The following is a 16,856-nucleotide window of genomic DNA, read 5'->3' as shown; positions in this document are numbered from 1 at the left end:
GACAGCTGGTGCCTGAGACCACACCAGGAGCCATAAATCTGAGCAAGTCACAGATAAACATACAGACACTGACTGGGACTGGCAGGTGCAGGAGCTGAGAGTTCTCATGAGGACAGATTAGCTACTACTGATACAGCAAGAGGAGGCAAGAGACGTAGTCTCAAAGATGGCCGAGTCTGGGATCATTCGTTACAGAATACAGTAGTCAGGAGACTAAAACAATCACGGCTCATTGTTAAACCGGAAACCTGGCATTGCTGACAGAGTCAGGCATAAACATGGTGCTGCAAGGCGGTCAGGGAAAGATGTCAGCAACCAGCCTAGAGAGTCAGCTGTAAGACTCCCTGGCTGCTGGAAAGGGAAGCCGTGCAAAGAGTTGGAGATGTAGCTCCATTGGCAAGACTAGCCTGGGATACATGTGTTTTTTGTCTAGCCTGGGATACATATGTTTTTTGTCTAGCCTGGGGTACATGAGATTTTTGTCTAGCCTGGGGTACATGAGATCTTGTCCAAAAGAAGACATCAATAGCAAACAGGCTATCAGTTGAGAATTGGGTAGGAGGAGTTAATAGGGGGCATTTTAGACAAGACAGAAGGAAGGGCTCAGCCAAAGGAGAGGAGTGAGGAGAGAGGTAAGGGAAGCAGAGTTGGGTGATGATAAACACTCATCTTTCTGTGTTTATCTCAAAGTCTTGTTTACCTGTCAGCAAATGTAGCTCCCAGGTTTTATCAGAGACTGAGCTCTGTGAGGCACATCACCCTCTCACCAGCCCTGGCACCTGGGAGAAGGGGCTGTCCATATCCTTATATATGGCCTGGCACAGTGGGACAGCCCACAGCAACCAGTGGTGCGCTACTGTTGGAAGATCACTGGTACCCATTGCTCTGATGAAGCCCTAAGCAAGGACTCATGCTACCTTAAGACAACCCTTGCCATGGTGTTAGGACAGGTCATTTTCACACTGAGAGAGATGCGGCCCGCAGCCCATTGGAAGCTGCTGGCCGTAGACTTCCAATAAGGGAATAAGTTCAATCAGCAGTGCAGCCACAGACATCACCCAACAGATCATAGCCAGAAGCCATGTGTGTCTTCAAACAGGACACCAGCAGGCCCTTGGATGAAGATGTCCTTCCAACATGGCTGACTCCTCACTCCTCCTTGCTTCCTGAAACTCAATCTCATTTGTCGCTTGTACTAGTTGCAAATCCCATATGAAAACCTGTTTTCACTAACTCAGGCAGAGTCCAGACGTTGTCTGGTTAGGTTAACATTGTCTCTTTGGAACAAATCTCCCCATTCGAGAATGTCTACTTCCTCCTAGTCTGGCAAGGAGGACCAGAGAGCACCAGAAATGAGGGGTAAGGCTGTCTACATGGCCTTCTGCTAAGCTGATAGATGTGGATATGCTGTTCGCTCTGCCAGAGGATACATGCGTCACCTTAGCCCTTCCCATCTCTGCTCTTGGCTTCAGGTCTCATCCATGAAAGAGCACCCCCTGCCCCAGACTGTTCCCTGTTCTAGTTCTTGACACTCAGGTTAGCCAAGCCCACAAGCTCTCATCTCAGTCTGTGTCCCCAGTGAGACGAAAGGGACATAAAGACCCTGGGGTTATAGATTTCAGTTTGTGGACATTCTTCTTGAATAAGGTCATTATCAGACCCGTTGTCTTTTGACCTGTTGTAAAGTTCCCATGGTTTGAGCAGGGTCTAGCAGTGTTGGATAGGGACACTTTAAATTTTCCACCCTGTTCCATCATGGAATGGGTGCTGAGCACACTGCTTCCGGCCTAGGTCTCTTCTGGACTTCAGTTAAGTGTAGGCGATGTGATGGAGGCCATTTCTGCCAGGCTGGTGACCTGACCATTTAGGTAGCAGATCCTCAAGTTCATTAAATGAATGCCTTTAGGGGTCTCCTAAAGTAAGGAGATCACCAACTGCTCTGGATGCGATCACAGAAAGTGTCCTTAGATGCCTCTGTGCCCATCAAGTAGGGGCCCGTTCTCCAGTTACTGGCCAGCAAATAGCACCAAGCCAGTGCCTCAGCTCTAGGAGTAGAATCCTGCCAGTCTGCTCCCAAGTCACCAGCTTAGCCAGTCCCCCCATTAACTCTGGCTGGAAGGTGGGGTTCCTGGCATCCAGAGGCTCACGGAGAGTAATACTCGGCCTTATGCTTCTCCAGGGGGCAGCAAAACTCCCTGTGTCCTGATGCTGCAAGGCCATGTGTTTCTTATCATGCCACTGTTTGTAAAAGCTTCCAGAGAGCCAAGATTTTTCTCTCTCTCAGCTTTGTTTTTTAAAGGAGAGAAAAAAAATCACATACAAATACTCCCAACACTTAAAAATGACATTTGGTTCCAGAGAGCATTTGGTGTCAAGATGAAGAATGCCGGAAATCTCAAGTAGTTTCTAAACGAGTCTAACAGCCCTCCTTTCTGTGGACTGGACCAGTGAGTGCTCAGGAAAACAGTACAGAAGCTCGTGAAGAGTTATTTACGGAGACGTGTCTGGCCCTTGCCTCTGGTCTCCATCCCATACCCAGAGTTGCTAGGATTCAGAACAGAGAAGCGTGACCCCCTCAAAACCAACTGTATATCCTGTGTGACTTGAGACACGTCTCTCTCTCTCTCCCTTCCTGTCTGATCTTCTTGAAAATGAAGGGGTACCAATCAGTGTTCTCCAAGATCCCTTCCAGCCCCAAATCTGGGCTGCATGAGCTCCACGAGGACTTTGCATAAAGCTGACTGTTACAAAATAATCCCAGTGCACAGAAGTAAGGATGGGAATTCAGGGGGTGGGGGTGGGGCGTCGAGATGGCTCAGCGCTTAATTTTTGCCTTGCAAGCATTAAGACTAGGGTTTAGAAACTCATTTGACTGCCTAATGGGCATGGCGACCTGCCTGTAATTTCCCATTGGAAGGCAGAAATAGGGGGTCCCCCAGAGCAAGCTGGCTAGCTAGACTAGCCATACTGGGGAGCATCGGGTTTGACTGGGAGACACTGGCTCAGCAAATAAAAGGGAGGTGCAGTCTGTCTGACTGAGGACGATTCCAACCATTCATCTCGGAGATCCCATATGTGAGCGGGCACACATACATATGCACACACATCACATGCCAAAACATGCCTGCACATAAGCATACCACATGCACACAGACAATGGAAGGAAGAAAAAACCATAGAATCCTGGAGGCTCAGCAAAACCCAGCTGGAAACACGGTGGGCTGTGGCATCAGTCAGTGGCAGGCATACACTGAGGGTCAACAAGGCTCAGAATCAAGGCACGGAGAATACACTGTTTCATATTTAAAAATGGTGCATACTGATCTCTATGTTCTCCTGCCCCTCTGGCAGGTAGAGACAGTTTAACCCTACAGCACCACCCCATGTGATGCTGCACTGGTTGAATTTGGGTTCTGGAATCCATACCTTGGCTTCAGGTCTCTGCTGCCAGTGGTGCTCTCCTGTAATACCATGCGGTACTGTGGCCTGACATAGCAAGGGCATGTGTCACTTAAGCAGAGTCTCGGGGGGTAGTGTGGCGCTCCACCACCTTGTAGCTGTGCATACAACACCCTCAACGTGTGTTAAGCAGAGAAAGAGGAAACAGGGTACACACAGTGCTTTCAAAGGCCAAAGCCAGGAAGAGTCACATCACATACACGTGCACATGCCTACGCGTACACACATCCCATTCCATTGGCTAGCATCTAGTCATACTGCAGTGTGGCTGGCTGGAAAATGTGCAGAAGCCCATGGATATTCAGTCAGTGTGCACAGTCGCCGCTACAGGCAGATTTAAAACGAAACAGTCAGAAAGACACTTCTCTAATCTTGATTCCTGAGGGCTATGTGATGTTCTGTGAGGCAACGTGAACAAATGTCTGTTCAGGCCAGGTAGGCACCACAATGGGCCAGGGAAATGATTCCACCCAAGTCGAGCTTGGTAAACCAATGAGATTATGGGATGGTTCAGAGGGGCGTGGGCAACTCAAAGGTCAACCCCAGCATGGTTACTACTTATGAAATCACTCGTGGGTGACCACTGCATCCTGGAACTCCTGCCCAACTTGAAGCCAGTTCCACCGAGGAGCTTACTCTTCCCCAGGTAACCTTAGGGAGGAGCTTCATGGACCTGTGACCTCCGAAGCTTCTGGGATCTTACATGATTTTCTCCCCACTCCAGGAAGGAATGTTTTTTGGTTTGGAGGAAATGTTTACATGCACCCAGACCTCTAAATGGAGGACTGTAGTGTTGGCCTTACAGGAGTAGTATTGAAGACACCACTGCATAGCCCAATGCTTTACAAAAAGACTCATTAAATGATGAATAGCGAGAGACCATTCCCTCCAGTTCCGTGGCTGTCTGGCGTAGTCCTAAGTACAACAAGGGTCTTAACCCACAAGTTGTAAGAGACGGACTCCCGTGAATAAGCCAGACTTCAAGACTCTTATTCTTAAAAGGCAGAGTTACGACAGCTAGGTGCACAGCTAAGGGTCAGAATCATCAGAGCCTTGATTAACCTGCTGCTTGCTGAGTGGCTGGTGAAGTGAGGATGCAGGAATTATGGAGGAGAGGCACTCACTCAAGTGTGAGTTCCAAAGCTCAGAGCATCAGAGCTCACTTAAAAGCTGGGCAGGCATGACAGCCACCTGTAGTGCCAGGACTGAAGAAGCAGAGACTTCCCAGATCAAGGCCACTCTTACCCACACATTAGACACGGTTACTTAGGAGGCTTAGGACCATGTCTAGAACCCAGTAGCCACTCAGTGCAAGGTAGCTTTCCCATCATGAGAGCACCAAGTAGGAAGCACCAAGTGAGAGCTTGGTCAGAGTCTCAACGCCAGTTTCTTATTGGTCCCACACTTAGGTCCTTAAACGATTGTTTACCCTTTTACAAGGGTACAGTCTCTGACATTAAGCCTGTCATGGCAAAATCAATCTATCGATCACTCAATCAATCATCAATCAATCAAACACAAAATAAAACAAATCTCCTGCCATGACATCAAGAGTGGGAGAGTCCTAGCTAATGAGATCATTGAAGAAGAAATGAAAAAAATAACAACAAATGATTCGTGTGCGTGTGTGCACGCACAGGTGTGTATAGAGGCCAAGGTTAACCTGAGTGGCATTTCTCAGGTGTCACCTCCTCTCTTGTCTTTCAAGTCTGGATGTCTCCCCAGCCTAAAATTCACAAATTTGTCTACTCTTGCTGGCCTTTGGACCCCAGAGATCCCCCTGCCTCACTGCTCCAGCCCTGGGGTTACAAGCATGCTACCATTCTTTACTCCTGACATAAATCCTGGGAGTCAAATTCAGGACATTTCTTGTCATCTTTACTGACTGGACTGTCTCCCAAACCCCGCAGCGCACGATTTTTAAAGACTCTGTTGTGGTTAAAACCATAAAATCTGAGGAAAAGTATTCTGATTAATAGACAAAACAACCTAGACACATACAGTAAAACTATCCCTTCCAGAGCACAAAGCCCCATTATTAACTTGTTGTTAATAATGATACATTGACCATCTACCCCATTCATACACACATCTGCCTGGCAATGTATGTAATGATCTTGTGAAAAGAATTCTTTTTTAAAATTAATATTAAGAATTCTCTTCTTAAATTAATAATTGGTATTACTCATGTGATCACGGTGTCTGGAAAACCCAAGGGTTCCCACACATGTGAGCTAACTCCTCATTCAGTTTCAACACCAAGGATCCTAAGCCTGTGGTCCACCTTTTACACTCTTTTTTCACTTCAAAATGAGAAACGGTGCAAGGATGGAGTGGGGTCATTGTAAATCTCCCTCCACCCTTGGAAATCCAAGTGATAAAAAACACATGACCTGCGGGTGGAGCTGCGTTAAGTTACTCTTACCCCACACATGTAATAAGCATCAAAGAGACATTTTAGAAGCACACAGGCAACATGCTTCCTTAGGAGAAATGATTTAGGACCTTGGTGCCGTGGACTCAGGCATCCACAAACTCTGGACAGCTAGGATTGCAGTGGTGGGTAGCGGTGGTGGTAGACGGGCATTTTCATAAGCTCAAGGGACATCAGGAACCCCAGCTGACACAGAGGCCAGCCCTGTGTTCCAAGTCTCGTGTGCTATTCCAGGAAGAGGGCTATGGGTGGCACCTTGGTTCCTTGCCCAACAAACTGATTCACTCTGGTTAAGCCTCTCAGCACCTCACTGGCCTTGGATTTCCTTGACTGTGATTGAGGTTTGCGTGTGCACCCTCCCGGGGGTGGGGGTGGGGGGAATGAGTGTTAAATCCCAAAAGATGGATGCTCCAGTCAGAAAAGGAAACACTGCCCCCTGTGCCACAGACAGGATCTCCACTGAAGAGTCCTGTTCTAGCTTCATAGAACATTGTGGCTTCCCTTCCAGGTACCCCAAACTGGCTGCAAGGCACAGGGAATCTAACACTGCGGGCATCGATATCTTCTCCAAGTTCTCAGCCTACATCAAAAACACCAAACAGCAGAACAATGCTGGTGAGTGACCTTCTAGGGATGCCGGGGTGGGGTCTGTCTCATGCCAAGTGGTGAGTCTCTGGTTTGCCCATGGCCACTTCAGAGCATCAGGCTAGAGAAGCTTCTGGAACCGATGCCGCTTGTTATTTTCTCCCCTCCCTCATCCTCCTGACTCAGAAGGGAGGGCACGGAACCTGCTGCCTAGGAGGAGAAACAAGAGTGTGGAGTGTGCTGTTGATGACTCAGAGGCAGGGCACAGCTGGCGTTTGAACGACGCCTTATCACGCTGCAGAAGGCATGGCTTGGGAGGATTTTCTGTGCTGGGCCTTTTCTCTAGACACATAACCCCATCGGTGTCATACATTCCTACTTCTTTGTGGTTCCCCCAAAAGCGTTTCAAGGGCTGACAAGAGGCATGAGGAGGGCAAAGATGGACAAGGTTTGGTGAATGCCACAGACCTAATTCTCTCTACTCTCTTCACCATGAGTGTGGGGAGTTAGGGAAGGACTTCTGAAAGCCTGGCTCCCTCCTCTTCATGCCCTTCCTTCCTGGTATCAGCTGCAGAACTCGGGTCTGCTTCTCCTGTAATGGGGTCCGGGCACCCCACATTTAATCTCACAGGTATTTCAGTCCCTCATGCATCGTGAGGTATCTGAAGGGGAGCATGCAGGACACAAAGGGTTGCTGTGAGATCCTCAAAGGGAAGGGATGAGGGAGAGCATTGTTCCCTTGATCATGGACAAGGGATGGGCTAGATCCCTGGGCTCTGGGACCAAACCAAACAGAGGGAATGTCCCATGAATCTTCACGAGTACACCAGATGATAATCTGCAGTGGAACTCAAGAAGACATCAGGTACTCTTGGAGTTCAGAGCTGAGGTGGTTTTGGGTGAGGGGGGAGTGAGGAAAGAAGCAGCTTAGTAGGAAGGGACTATGCCTGTCACAGCTGTGAGATTTCCACTTGTGCTGACTGTAGAAGGAAAGTCTGGAGGTTCAAAGGGATCCATGACGGAGCTCAGGGTGGGAGGAAGGTGGTGAAAACAAGGAAGGATTTATTGGCTCACAGTTTGAGAACACAGTCCACCATGGCGGAAAGTCGAGAGTACGAGGCACCAGGTCACTGTGCCCAAAGTCTCCTGTGCCGAAGACTACAGGAGGGAGAGCTCCAAGTGGCCTGCAGGTAAATCAGAGGACAGGAGGCATAGTCTGAGTTAACCAAAGAGAACGGGAGCGGAAAGAGCTGTTCACGGGGCAGCAACAGGAGAAGCGACTTCTATGAAGGTGCCTGAAGTCGAGTTCATACTTTGAGAATGCTTCTAGATTTTTCAACTAGAGCTAAGGTCACAGTGTGTAGGAAGTTGGGAGGATGGGAAAAGGCTAAGGCCAGAGGACAAGAGCCAGAGCCTGCAATGCCAGTCTGCGTGTCTTTGATTTTATTCCTTGGACAATGGTAGCTACTAGAGGGACAGCAGACGCCCTATGAAGAGAAAGATCTTTGGAGGACAAGAGACAGTAAGTAGAAAATATTTTAAACATTCTAGTGATCTTGCTTCACTACGGGTTGGAAGCTGAAGTTGGTTGAATGATGCCCCTCCCCTCAAAAGTCATGTCCGCATCCACCTGCCCGTCTGGACCCTCAGAACGTGGTTATATCTGGAATGAGGTCTTCATAGATGAGATTAGCTCAGGATCTCAAGATGATATCATCCGGTTCTTAGTATCCGGTTCTTAGTGTGGTTCCTAAGTCCAGTGTGTGCTGTCCTCATAAAAAGAGGAGAGGACAGAAAGATGTGGGACAGATGGCCATGTGAAGATAGAAGTGAAAAGTGGAACCATGTAGCCGCAGCCATAGCCTCAGCCACAGACACAACCATAGCAACAGCCTCAGCCACAGACGCAGACGCAGACGCAGACGCAGACGCAGACGCAGACGCAGACGCAGACGCAGACGCAGACGCAGACGCAGACACAGACACAGACACAGACACAGACACAGACACAGACACAGCCTCAGACACAGCCAAGGCCTCAGCCAAGGCTTTCCAGAAACAGAACAATGGAAGGACAGGTTTAATTTTTGAATGGTCTGTCTTCCAGAACTACGAGAGATGCTCCATAAATTCATGTCACCTATCTGGTGGCCTTTTATTGATAAACGTCTAAGGAGACTAACAGAGCCTATGTAGGCATTTTTGGATTGAAATGACAAGTGATAATGATAGTATAGAAAAGGTTTGTTTTGACTCACAATTTGAGGGTACTGTCCATACAGAAGGCTTGGGATAGGGGTTCAAGGCAGCAGTTCATAGTGTGTCTGCAGTCAGGAAGCAAGGTGAGTTCAACTTCCTTTTTCCTTTATCCATTTTATTAAGTCCAGGCCATAGTCCATGGTGGTGCTACCCAAGTCAGGGTGGGGCTTCCTTCCTTTGTGGAAACCCCATCGTAGGCACACCCAGAGGTCTGTCTCTGCGGTGATTCTAAATCCAGTCAAGCTGTCAATCAATATTAAGTATCAGGGCCCTCAGAACTTCCTGGAAAAGAACAGTTATTGTCACTTTGCTGGCCCAGGGCCCAGAGGAAAAGGAGAGGACCGGGGATTTCTCTCCTCCCCTTGTGCCCACCAGCACTTGAGCTCTGTTTCCTCAGACTCTTCATCCAGTGTCTCTTTATCTCAACCACAAATACCTTCCTCCGTACTTGCCAGAGTGCCCTCAGAAAGATTATCTCATTTGAACCTTCCCGACTTTTAAAATTATAAACGGTATGTACATAGTATCCACATTTACAGTTCTGTGGTGCTCAAATCCAAAGCATCAGTTTCCACAGAACGCCAAGTGTCGGTTTCCTGTAAACTCAATCCTCTTCAATTTTCACTGTTCCTCGTCTTCTGTTTCAGCCTGGTTTTCCCCATAATGGGCTTTGCCCTTGTGACTCCTTCCCCTCACTCATTTGCACATTTGAAAGCTCAGGCCTGTCTGCTTTCTCAATCTCATCTGCCCCACCACACACACACACACACACACACACACACACACATACACACACTACTCCATAACCCTTTTGTCTTCATTTCTTTCTCTCTCATGGCGAGAAGAATCCAAAAGTTCTCAGGTTCACAAGGCGGGGCCTATGCTCCTGCAGACCGGCCTTCCTTGAAGAGACAGCCTTGCTCCTATAAGAGCCCAGAGCCACACAACCAAGCCAGCTCTATGCTCACAGTCTACATGGCCAACAGAAGGGCCATGTGATGGCTTGTGTATTCTTGGTTCATGGAGTGGCACTATTAGAGGTGTGGCCTTGTTGGAGGGAATGTGTCCCCGTGGGTGTCGGCTTTAAGACCCTTGTCCTAGCTGCCTGGAAGTCAGTATTCTGCCTTCAGATGAAGATGTAGAACTCTCAGCTCCTCTTGTACCCTGTCTGCCTGGATGCTGCCATGTTCCTGTCTTGATGATAATGGACTGAACCTTTGAATCTGCAAGCCAGTGCCAATTAAGTGTTGTCCTTCTAAGAGTTGCCTTGGTCATGGTGTCTGTTCACAGCAGTTAGCCCTAAGACAGACGATGGATCTCTTTACCATCTTAGAGTTCCAGGCTCGAAGCTCCAGGCTTTCTGACATCCATCGCTCCACTCGCTCTCTTACGTGTCAAGGTACGCATGTGTGGGCAGCAGGCTGTGCATGTGCACCAATGCACACATGTATGCGGAGGCCAGAAATCAATCCAAGGTGTCATTTTCAGGTCATATCCTCTTGGTCTTGTGGTGGTGGTTGTTGAGACAACACCTCTTGCTGTCCTGAAATGCACGTATTTGGCTAGGCTTGCTGGCCACTGAGCTCCAGGGATCTGTTTGTATTCTAAGTGACGTCACAATCCCCCCCCTTAGACTTCGTTTCTCCCTTAGACACACCATCAATGGTCATAATCTAGCCTTGCCTTGTCCTGCTTGAGAGAAGTCAATGCTGCAAATACATTGCTACCACCCATAGTCTCCCGACTGCTGGAAATGATCCCGTCTAGTAGTCAAGAGAATCAGCCATTAATTTGAATGTCTAATTTCATTCCAGAGATTGGGGAAATGGCTCAGTGGGTAAGAGTGCTTGCTCTACAAGCAGAAGGAACTGAGTTCAAATCCTTAGCCCCCACGTAAAGAGCTGATTATAGCTGTGCCTTGTGCCTGTAACCCCAGCTTTGGGGTCAGAGACAGGCAGATCCTTAGAGCTCCCTGGCTAGCCAGCCTCATGGAAAAGGTGAATTTCCAGCTCAGCAAGAGACACAATAAAGTCAATAAAGCAAAAGGCAATAGGAGAAAACACCCAATATTCTTGTCTGGCTTCCACATGCACACGTCCACACATGGCCTGGGACAGCACCCACTCAACTCTTTTTGAAAGAACATGTCTAATATGGCAGGGACTGCACTAGGTTCTAAAGCTACCAAGGGCAGGTAAAAGCTATTGTCTGTAGCAAGCTAGCTAGCCATGTGAGCTAGAACTCAGGCAGAGGCGGGATTACCAGCCTGAATTCGAACTGTAGAACTAGCTGCACAAATGTGCCCGGGAGATATGCTCCTCCAAGTCTGTTGCTGAAACCGAAGTGAACTTATTCATACTTCTGCGGAGCACACTGTGCCTGGTGTGTAAGGAGAGTTCACTACATGCTAATCATGATCACTGCTGTGGGAGGCATAAGCCAATCCCGCTGGGTCTCCTCTCTGCTTTTCCTTCTACCCACCCCCAACCTGTGTGTGCAGGCATCCACCTACTGGTCTCTTTCTGCTTTCTAAACTTCATTTCCCCCCTTCCTTTTTTTTTTAACTTTTAAAATTATCATTGGTGGCAGGATAGAGGCTGTGGTGTGCGTGTAGAGGTCAGAGGAGAGTATTGTTGGATTGGCCTTCTTCTGCCTTTGTGTAGGGCCTGGGGATAGAACTCAAGTCACCAGCCTGGCAGAACAAGTGATTTTACCTACCCACTGAGCCACCACACTGGTCTCATTTCCCTCTTTAAAATTCCTATTTTTTAAAAAAAAATATTTTCAGTGCATGTATCTTTGTGTGTGTGTGTGTGTGTGTGTGTGTGTGTGTGTGTGTGTGTGTGTGTGTGTGAATGAGTGCATTTCCCCCCTAGAAACCAGAGGGGTTGGATCCCTGGAGGTTGAATGGCAGGCACTCACTTCCCCTTGGGTCTGAGAACAGAACCTGGGTCCTCTGTAAAATATAGTGCGTTCTCTTAACTTACTCCTAACATCTGAGCCATCTCTCCAGCTCTCTTGTTTCCCCCATTTCGAGAAGGTTGCTGCTATTTCCCCAAAGTGTCAGTGCCCTAGGCATGGTCCTGATCTCACACCTCCAGCCACTTGGTGTTTTGTGCTTTGTTGGGGACAGGGGGCGATATTACACTGCCTCCTGTGCTTGTCATTGACACATCCAGATTTCCCGTGGTCCTCTGTGATCAGATTCTGCCTCTGGCTTTTCCCAATCCTTTCCTAGGGTTCTTATCAAGTCCCTCACAAGGGGCCCGGGTTTTCCTCACGAATGGATCATGAGGTTCTACACTCAGCCAGGTGTACATAAACATGTTAGCTGAAGACCTACCCTCACCCTCCCCCCTCAACCCCTTCCACCACACCCCCTCATTACCTGCTTCCAGAAAGAGACAGGAGCCAGGGGACATCAGATTACCTCACTGTGTCACCACAAAAGCAATTATAGTAGCCAAATGCTCCATCATATCATGACAGTACTCCATTGTGACATAAGGCCCATCGGTGCCATCCAAATCCTCCATTATGATGTCACCATGCCTGCACACCTGCACACACCCCGTTCACACAACAGGGAGCCCAAGAGCTGTGTGAGATTCAGCTCCTCACTATGACCTGGGTTCAGTTGTCAACCTTGCCTCTCAGGCTCATGGCACGTGGGATTGCCTTGGTTCCTCGGTCTATAAGGCCACGAGAATGGGTGTGCACACCACGCTCATTCCCGTGAAATGAGGATTCTCATCATGGTGGAATCACTCTTCTAAGGCTGACACAGTTGTACCTTGGGTTGAGGGATTAGATGTTTGGGGGATTATGTCCTGGAGCTAAAGTCAACACCTAAGGAACCCGTTTGAGGAAGGGCAGAGGGTGTGTGTGTGTGGGCGGCAGGGGGTGGGGTCATTCAGAAAGACCAGCGTTCAAGGAAGGAGAGGGAAGGAGAGGGAGGAAGAAGTCAGGGGCAAGGCCAAAAGCTTAAAATGAAAAGCCCAGGGTTATCTGTGGGAAGCGCGCAGTGCTCGAGACCGTGGGTCTTGCTTACTGAGAATTCTGGAATTCTGTGTCTCTCTTAACTGTGTTTCCAGGGGGGGTGGGTCACTGCCTCCTCAGGAAGACTACAGCTGAGTGAAGAATCGGGATTTCCCTGTCTTGTAGAGGAGATGCTGAGATGTAATTGAGTAGAATCAGAAACCTAGAGCCTGATCCCAGGAAAGGACACCTTTCAGATGAGAAAGAGCTGTCCATTAGATATGGCCATGCAGGCTGCGGGGGTCCCCCACACTTCCTCTCATACATTATTCCCTCTTCTATTGAGGGGGAAGTGATGCCACTTGGTTGTCATTGGGATCTCCAGAATCCTGAAGTGGGTGGCACACAAGCTCCTATTTCCTCCTTGGCACATCCTGTGCCACCCTGGAAGTCCCCAGTAGGGAGCAATGTCTGCTGTCCCCCAGGATACTGCTCCTATGCATTGTGTCTGGCCACATGATGGGGTCCAGCTTCCCTCCCCCACTCCTGTCACCTCTGTCTCAGATGCTGCTGTGTACAGCTCTCTCCTCTCACCTCTGCTCCCTCCTAGGGGGATGCCACCAGGGCATAGGGAAGCCCAGGTGAACCAAGATGGGCAGCAGCCCTGCCTGTCCCCACTGCAGGGGCATGCGTGTGTTCTGCTGGGGACCACGGTTTGGCTCTGTGGGTTCCCTTCTTCCCTGGAGGGGTTTCTCTTACATTCTACTTCAGCAAGTTTCTTCTCTGCTCCCTGCCGTCTCCCAAGACAAGGCGGGCTTTTCCCTCTGAACTCAGTTTTGCATTCGCCATCGGAACAGAGCAGAGACTCTCTGCCAAATCACTTGGCTTTCACAGATCCCTTTTAGCTACTCACCGAAATGTAGGCATCGCCGCTGCATTTTCCTATTCCTCGAAATCTCTTTTTTCCTTGCCCTTCAATCCTATCAGTTCCCGGGGCACATTTCATGTCTCCTACCATATGGTGCATTCCAGGCAATTAGCAAGGGGTGGAATGCACACGGTTAATTCTCTATTCTTATTAACTCATTTCAGAGTCCCTTTCTATCCCTTCCAACCCTATCGTGTTTCCCTCAGCTACAGTTAACATTCCTGCCCAGAATTACCGTCCCTGTTTTGGAGAAGAGGTTCAGATTCGTGTGTTTTCTTTCTAGCTGGCAAGGAACGGGCATGCAAATGCATCGGACTAAGACCAAGGTCTGGGGTTCTGTTCCCCTTGGCTTACATTCACCGTCTTTGGTCCCCAGTTTCTGAGAACATGCCACAAAGATGAGAGAGCGGGGAGCTCTGATGATTCCACTTCTGGGGGTGTGGGAGGGCTCTCTTTCCCCCCCGCAAAGGTGCTAAAAAGTCCCAGTCGTAGCCCCTGAGTGTGGATTTTATAAATCATCTAGTTTGGGGGTTTTATCCCACTGGCTTTCTTTGACCATCATCTCTGGGCTGAATGTGATTTTCTGAATTCAAATCCCCCTTCCTGTCTCTGTTCCAGTCTCCACCTCTCTCTTATTTCTTCTCCCGTGTCTTGCTGTCTTGGGGACCTTCTTTTCTATTTAAAAATGGATTTTCCATTTGCTCCAGAAGGTCTGTTTTCTCCTCAAAGCAAAGCGCCATCCGCTGAAGAAAGTGAGAAAAAAAAAAAAAGCAAACAGAAGAGGTGTATTAAACAAGCGTGTGTGTTGTGTTGTGTCTGTGTCTCTGTGTGTGTCTGTGTCTCTCCCTCCTTCCCTTCCCACTCCCCCCTGTGTGTGTGTCTGTCTGTCTGTCTCTCTCCCTCTCTCTCCCTCCCTCTCTGTATCTCTGTGTGTGTCTGTCTCTGTCTCTGTCTCTCTCCCTCTCTCTCTGTATCTCTGTGTGTGTCTCTCTCTCTCCTTCTCTCTCTGTATCTCTCTGTGTGTCTGTGTGTCTGTCTCTGTCTCTGTCTCTCTCTCTCTCTCTCTCTGTCTCTCTGTGTGTGTGTCTGTCTCTGTCTCTGTCTCTCTCTCTCCCTCTCCCTTTCTCTCTGTATCTCTCTGTGTGTCTGTCTCTCTCTCTCTCCCTCTCCCTCTCTCTCTGTATCTCTCTGTGTGTCTGTGTGTCTCTCTCTCTCTCTCTCTCCTCTCTCTCTGTGTGTCTGTGTGTCTGTCTCTCTCTCTCTCTCTCTCTCTCTCTCTCTCTGTCTCTCTCTGTGTGTCTGTGTCTCTGTCTCTCTCTCTCTCTCCCTCTCTCTCTGTATCTGTGCGTGTGTGTGTGTGTGTGTGTGTGTGTGTGTAATCTGACAGGCATGGTGGGCCGCTAGTATGGTTCAAAACTCCCCAGCAGACAAAGCAAAAATAAGGCTCCCGGTTAGTGTAACCTGGTCCCCCTGCAGATAAAAACAAGCCAAGCCCCCCTAAGAATAACAAACATTCTTGACTTGAGCCACAGACACCAAGCAAGGGGCCGCTGTTTCTGTTTCCTTTGGCTCTTCCTCCTGTGTTTTGCCTTCCCACCCAGTAGCTCCAGGCCAGGCTAGTGGACATTTTCTGTATTTTTCTCTCCATGCGGGCCCTGTCTCTGGCCCTGACCTTGGACTGCACCCTCCCCTTCTCTGTTGTATTTACTTGTGTTCTCTCTGCACCCCGAACTTGCTTCTCTCTCTTCCTGTTTCTCTGGAAGTCCCATGGGGCCTTGCTGCAGCCCCAGGCCCATGCCATCATGTTTTCTGGCCACATGGGTGTGTACAGGTTACATGTATTCTATCCAGTCTTAGGTCAGGGCTGATTCAATCTTTCTGTGAAGGATCAGATAGGAAAGATTGTGAACTGGGCAAACGGTACAAACTGTCACTCGGCTATGCTCAGCAAGATCCTTGGGATCTCGGAGCACTCCGGGCCCTCCATGACCAAGTGTATGTGGCTGTGTTCAATGCAACGCTCTCATCTGTGGATCCTGAAGTATGAACTTCACACCCTTTTGCTATGTGACAAAATATTTTTCTTTTCGCTCTCCCTCCCAAACCTGCAATATCGATCCTAAAAACAGGTAAAGATGAGTCTTAGCCTAGGACAGCATCAATATGGGCAGAGAGCAGTGGGCTCGCTCTGGAATGTGTCCATTCCTGTCTCAGGTAGTCTCTGGTTGCAGTAGCCTGTTCTCTTGATTTCCCTGAATCCATTCCCGACTTCAGTGAGGAGACTGAAACGATGCCTTCTCCTGTAGCATCGTTGTGTCAGTTAAACATCTGCTTGCACACAGAGCTCTTAGTTCTCAGCAGCTAAGTATAGCCGCTGTGGCTGCGGCTTCTGTGGCTGCCCTGTGCTGCCGGCCTTTCCTGCTGATAGAGAGGCGTGTGCTGCCCTCTGCTGGTAGGAAGAGAAACCAGTCCCGGAGAAGCCGGAGGATATGCAGACTTCAGTCTTGACTTGAGAGTTCCAAAACAGGCCACGTCTCCAAGCAGCCTTCCATCTTTAGGGAAGGATATGCCTGCCAGGCCTGACAGACCCTCAGAGGAACCTGGCAAGCTGAACCCCACAGTCCATCTCTTGCTTTCTCTGTCACTTCCACTCCTCGGAACCTTTACAAACTTCCGTGGCCTCAAACAGAGAGGTATTGAAAAGGTTGTAAAGGCTTTGAGCAGTCTGGGAGGGCCATTAGTTTAGAACTAATGAGTCCCTAATTATCAAAGAGCCCCAAGCCTGGCCCAGAGTGTCATGAATGCACACTGCTGTTGGGGACAGAAGCCAGCTTGACACCCCACCCCTTCAGATTTCCAGGATGTGGCAAGCCACAGTAAAATTAGTATGTGTGTGTTCAGTACTCTAAAAGCAAAGGGCTGAATCTCTATCTTCCCTTCCTCCCCTCCCTCAGCGTCCCCCTCACACCCTGGGCCCAGTGTGGAAGTTTGTGCCCAGCCCCCACTCAATCGGCCCCTTAACCTTCAGGGTCTGAAGAAAAGATAAAGGAGAGGACTTGGCGGTAGCGGGAATATCAGCGCAGTGGCCCTGCGAGGGTCAGGCAGGGTTATGTCTGGAGGCTCCATGGTCATTCTGTTGGGAATACTCATTGCTACCTCTAGAGGTCAAGACTCAGGACCAACTTGGAACCATGGATTCCAGGCTGAATGAAG

At 49.1% G+C, this 16,856-nt stretch overlaps 1 protein-coding gene across 1 annotated transcript in view; it reads left to right on the top strand.

Annotated features, from left to right (window-relative positions):
- Positions 1–16,856, top strand: part of Clic5 (chloride intracellular channel 5) — a 95,248-nt gene that overhangs the window by 55,587 nt on the left and 22,805 nt on the right. Inside the window, exon 4 of the mRNA XM_032900682.1 lies at positions 6,402–6,508. Within this exon, the coding sequence (XP_032756573.1) occupies positions 6,402–6,508 (107 nt within the window). The remainder of the gene's footprint in view (positions 1–6,401; positions 6,509–16,856) is intronic.

This window comes from Rattus rattus, chromosome 4 (genome assembly GCF_011064425.1).
Source record: "Rattus rattus isolate New Zealand chromosome 4, Rrattus_CSIRO_v1, whole genome shotgun sequence".
In the NCBI taxonomy this organism is placed as follows: Eukaryota; Metazoa; Chordata; class Mammalia; order Rodentia; family Muridae; genus Rattus; species Rattus rattus.
The sequence above is the reverse complement of the archived record's forward strand: the minus strand, read 5'-3'. Positions and strand labels throughout refer to the sequence as shown.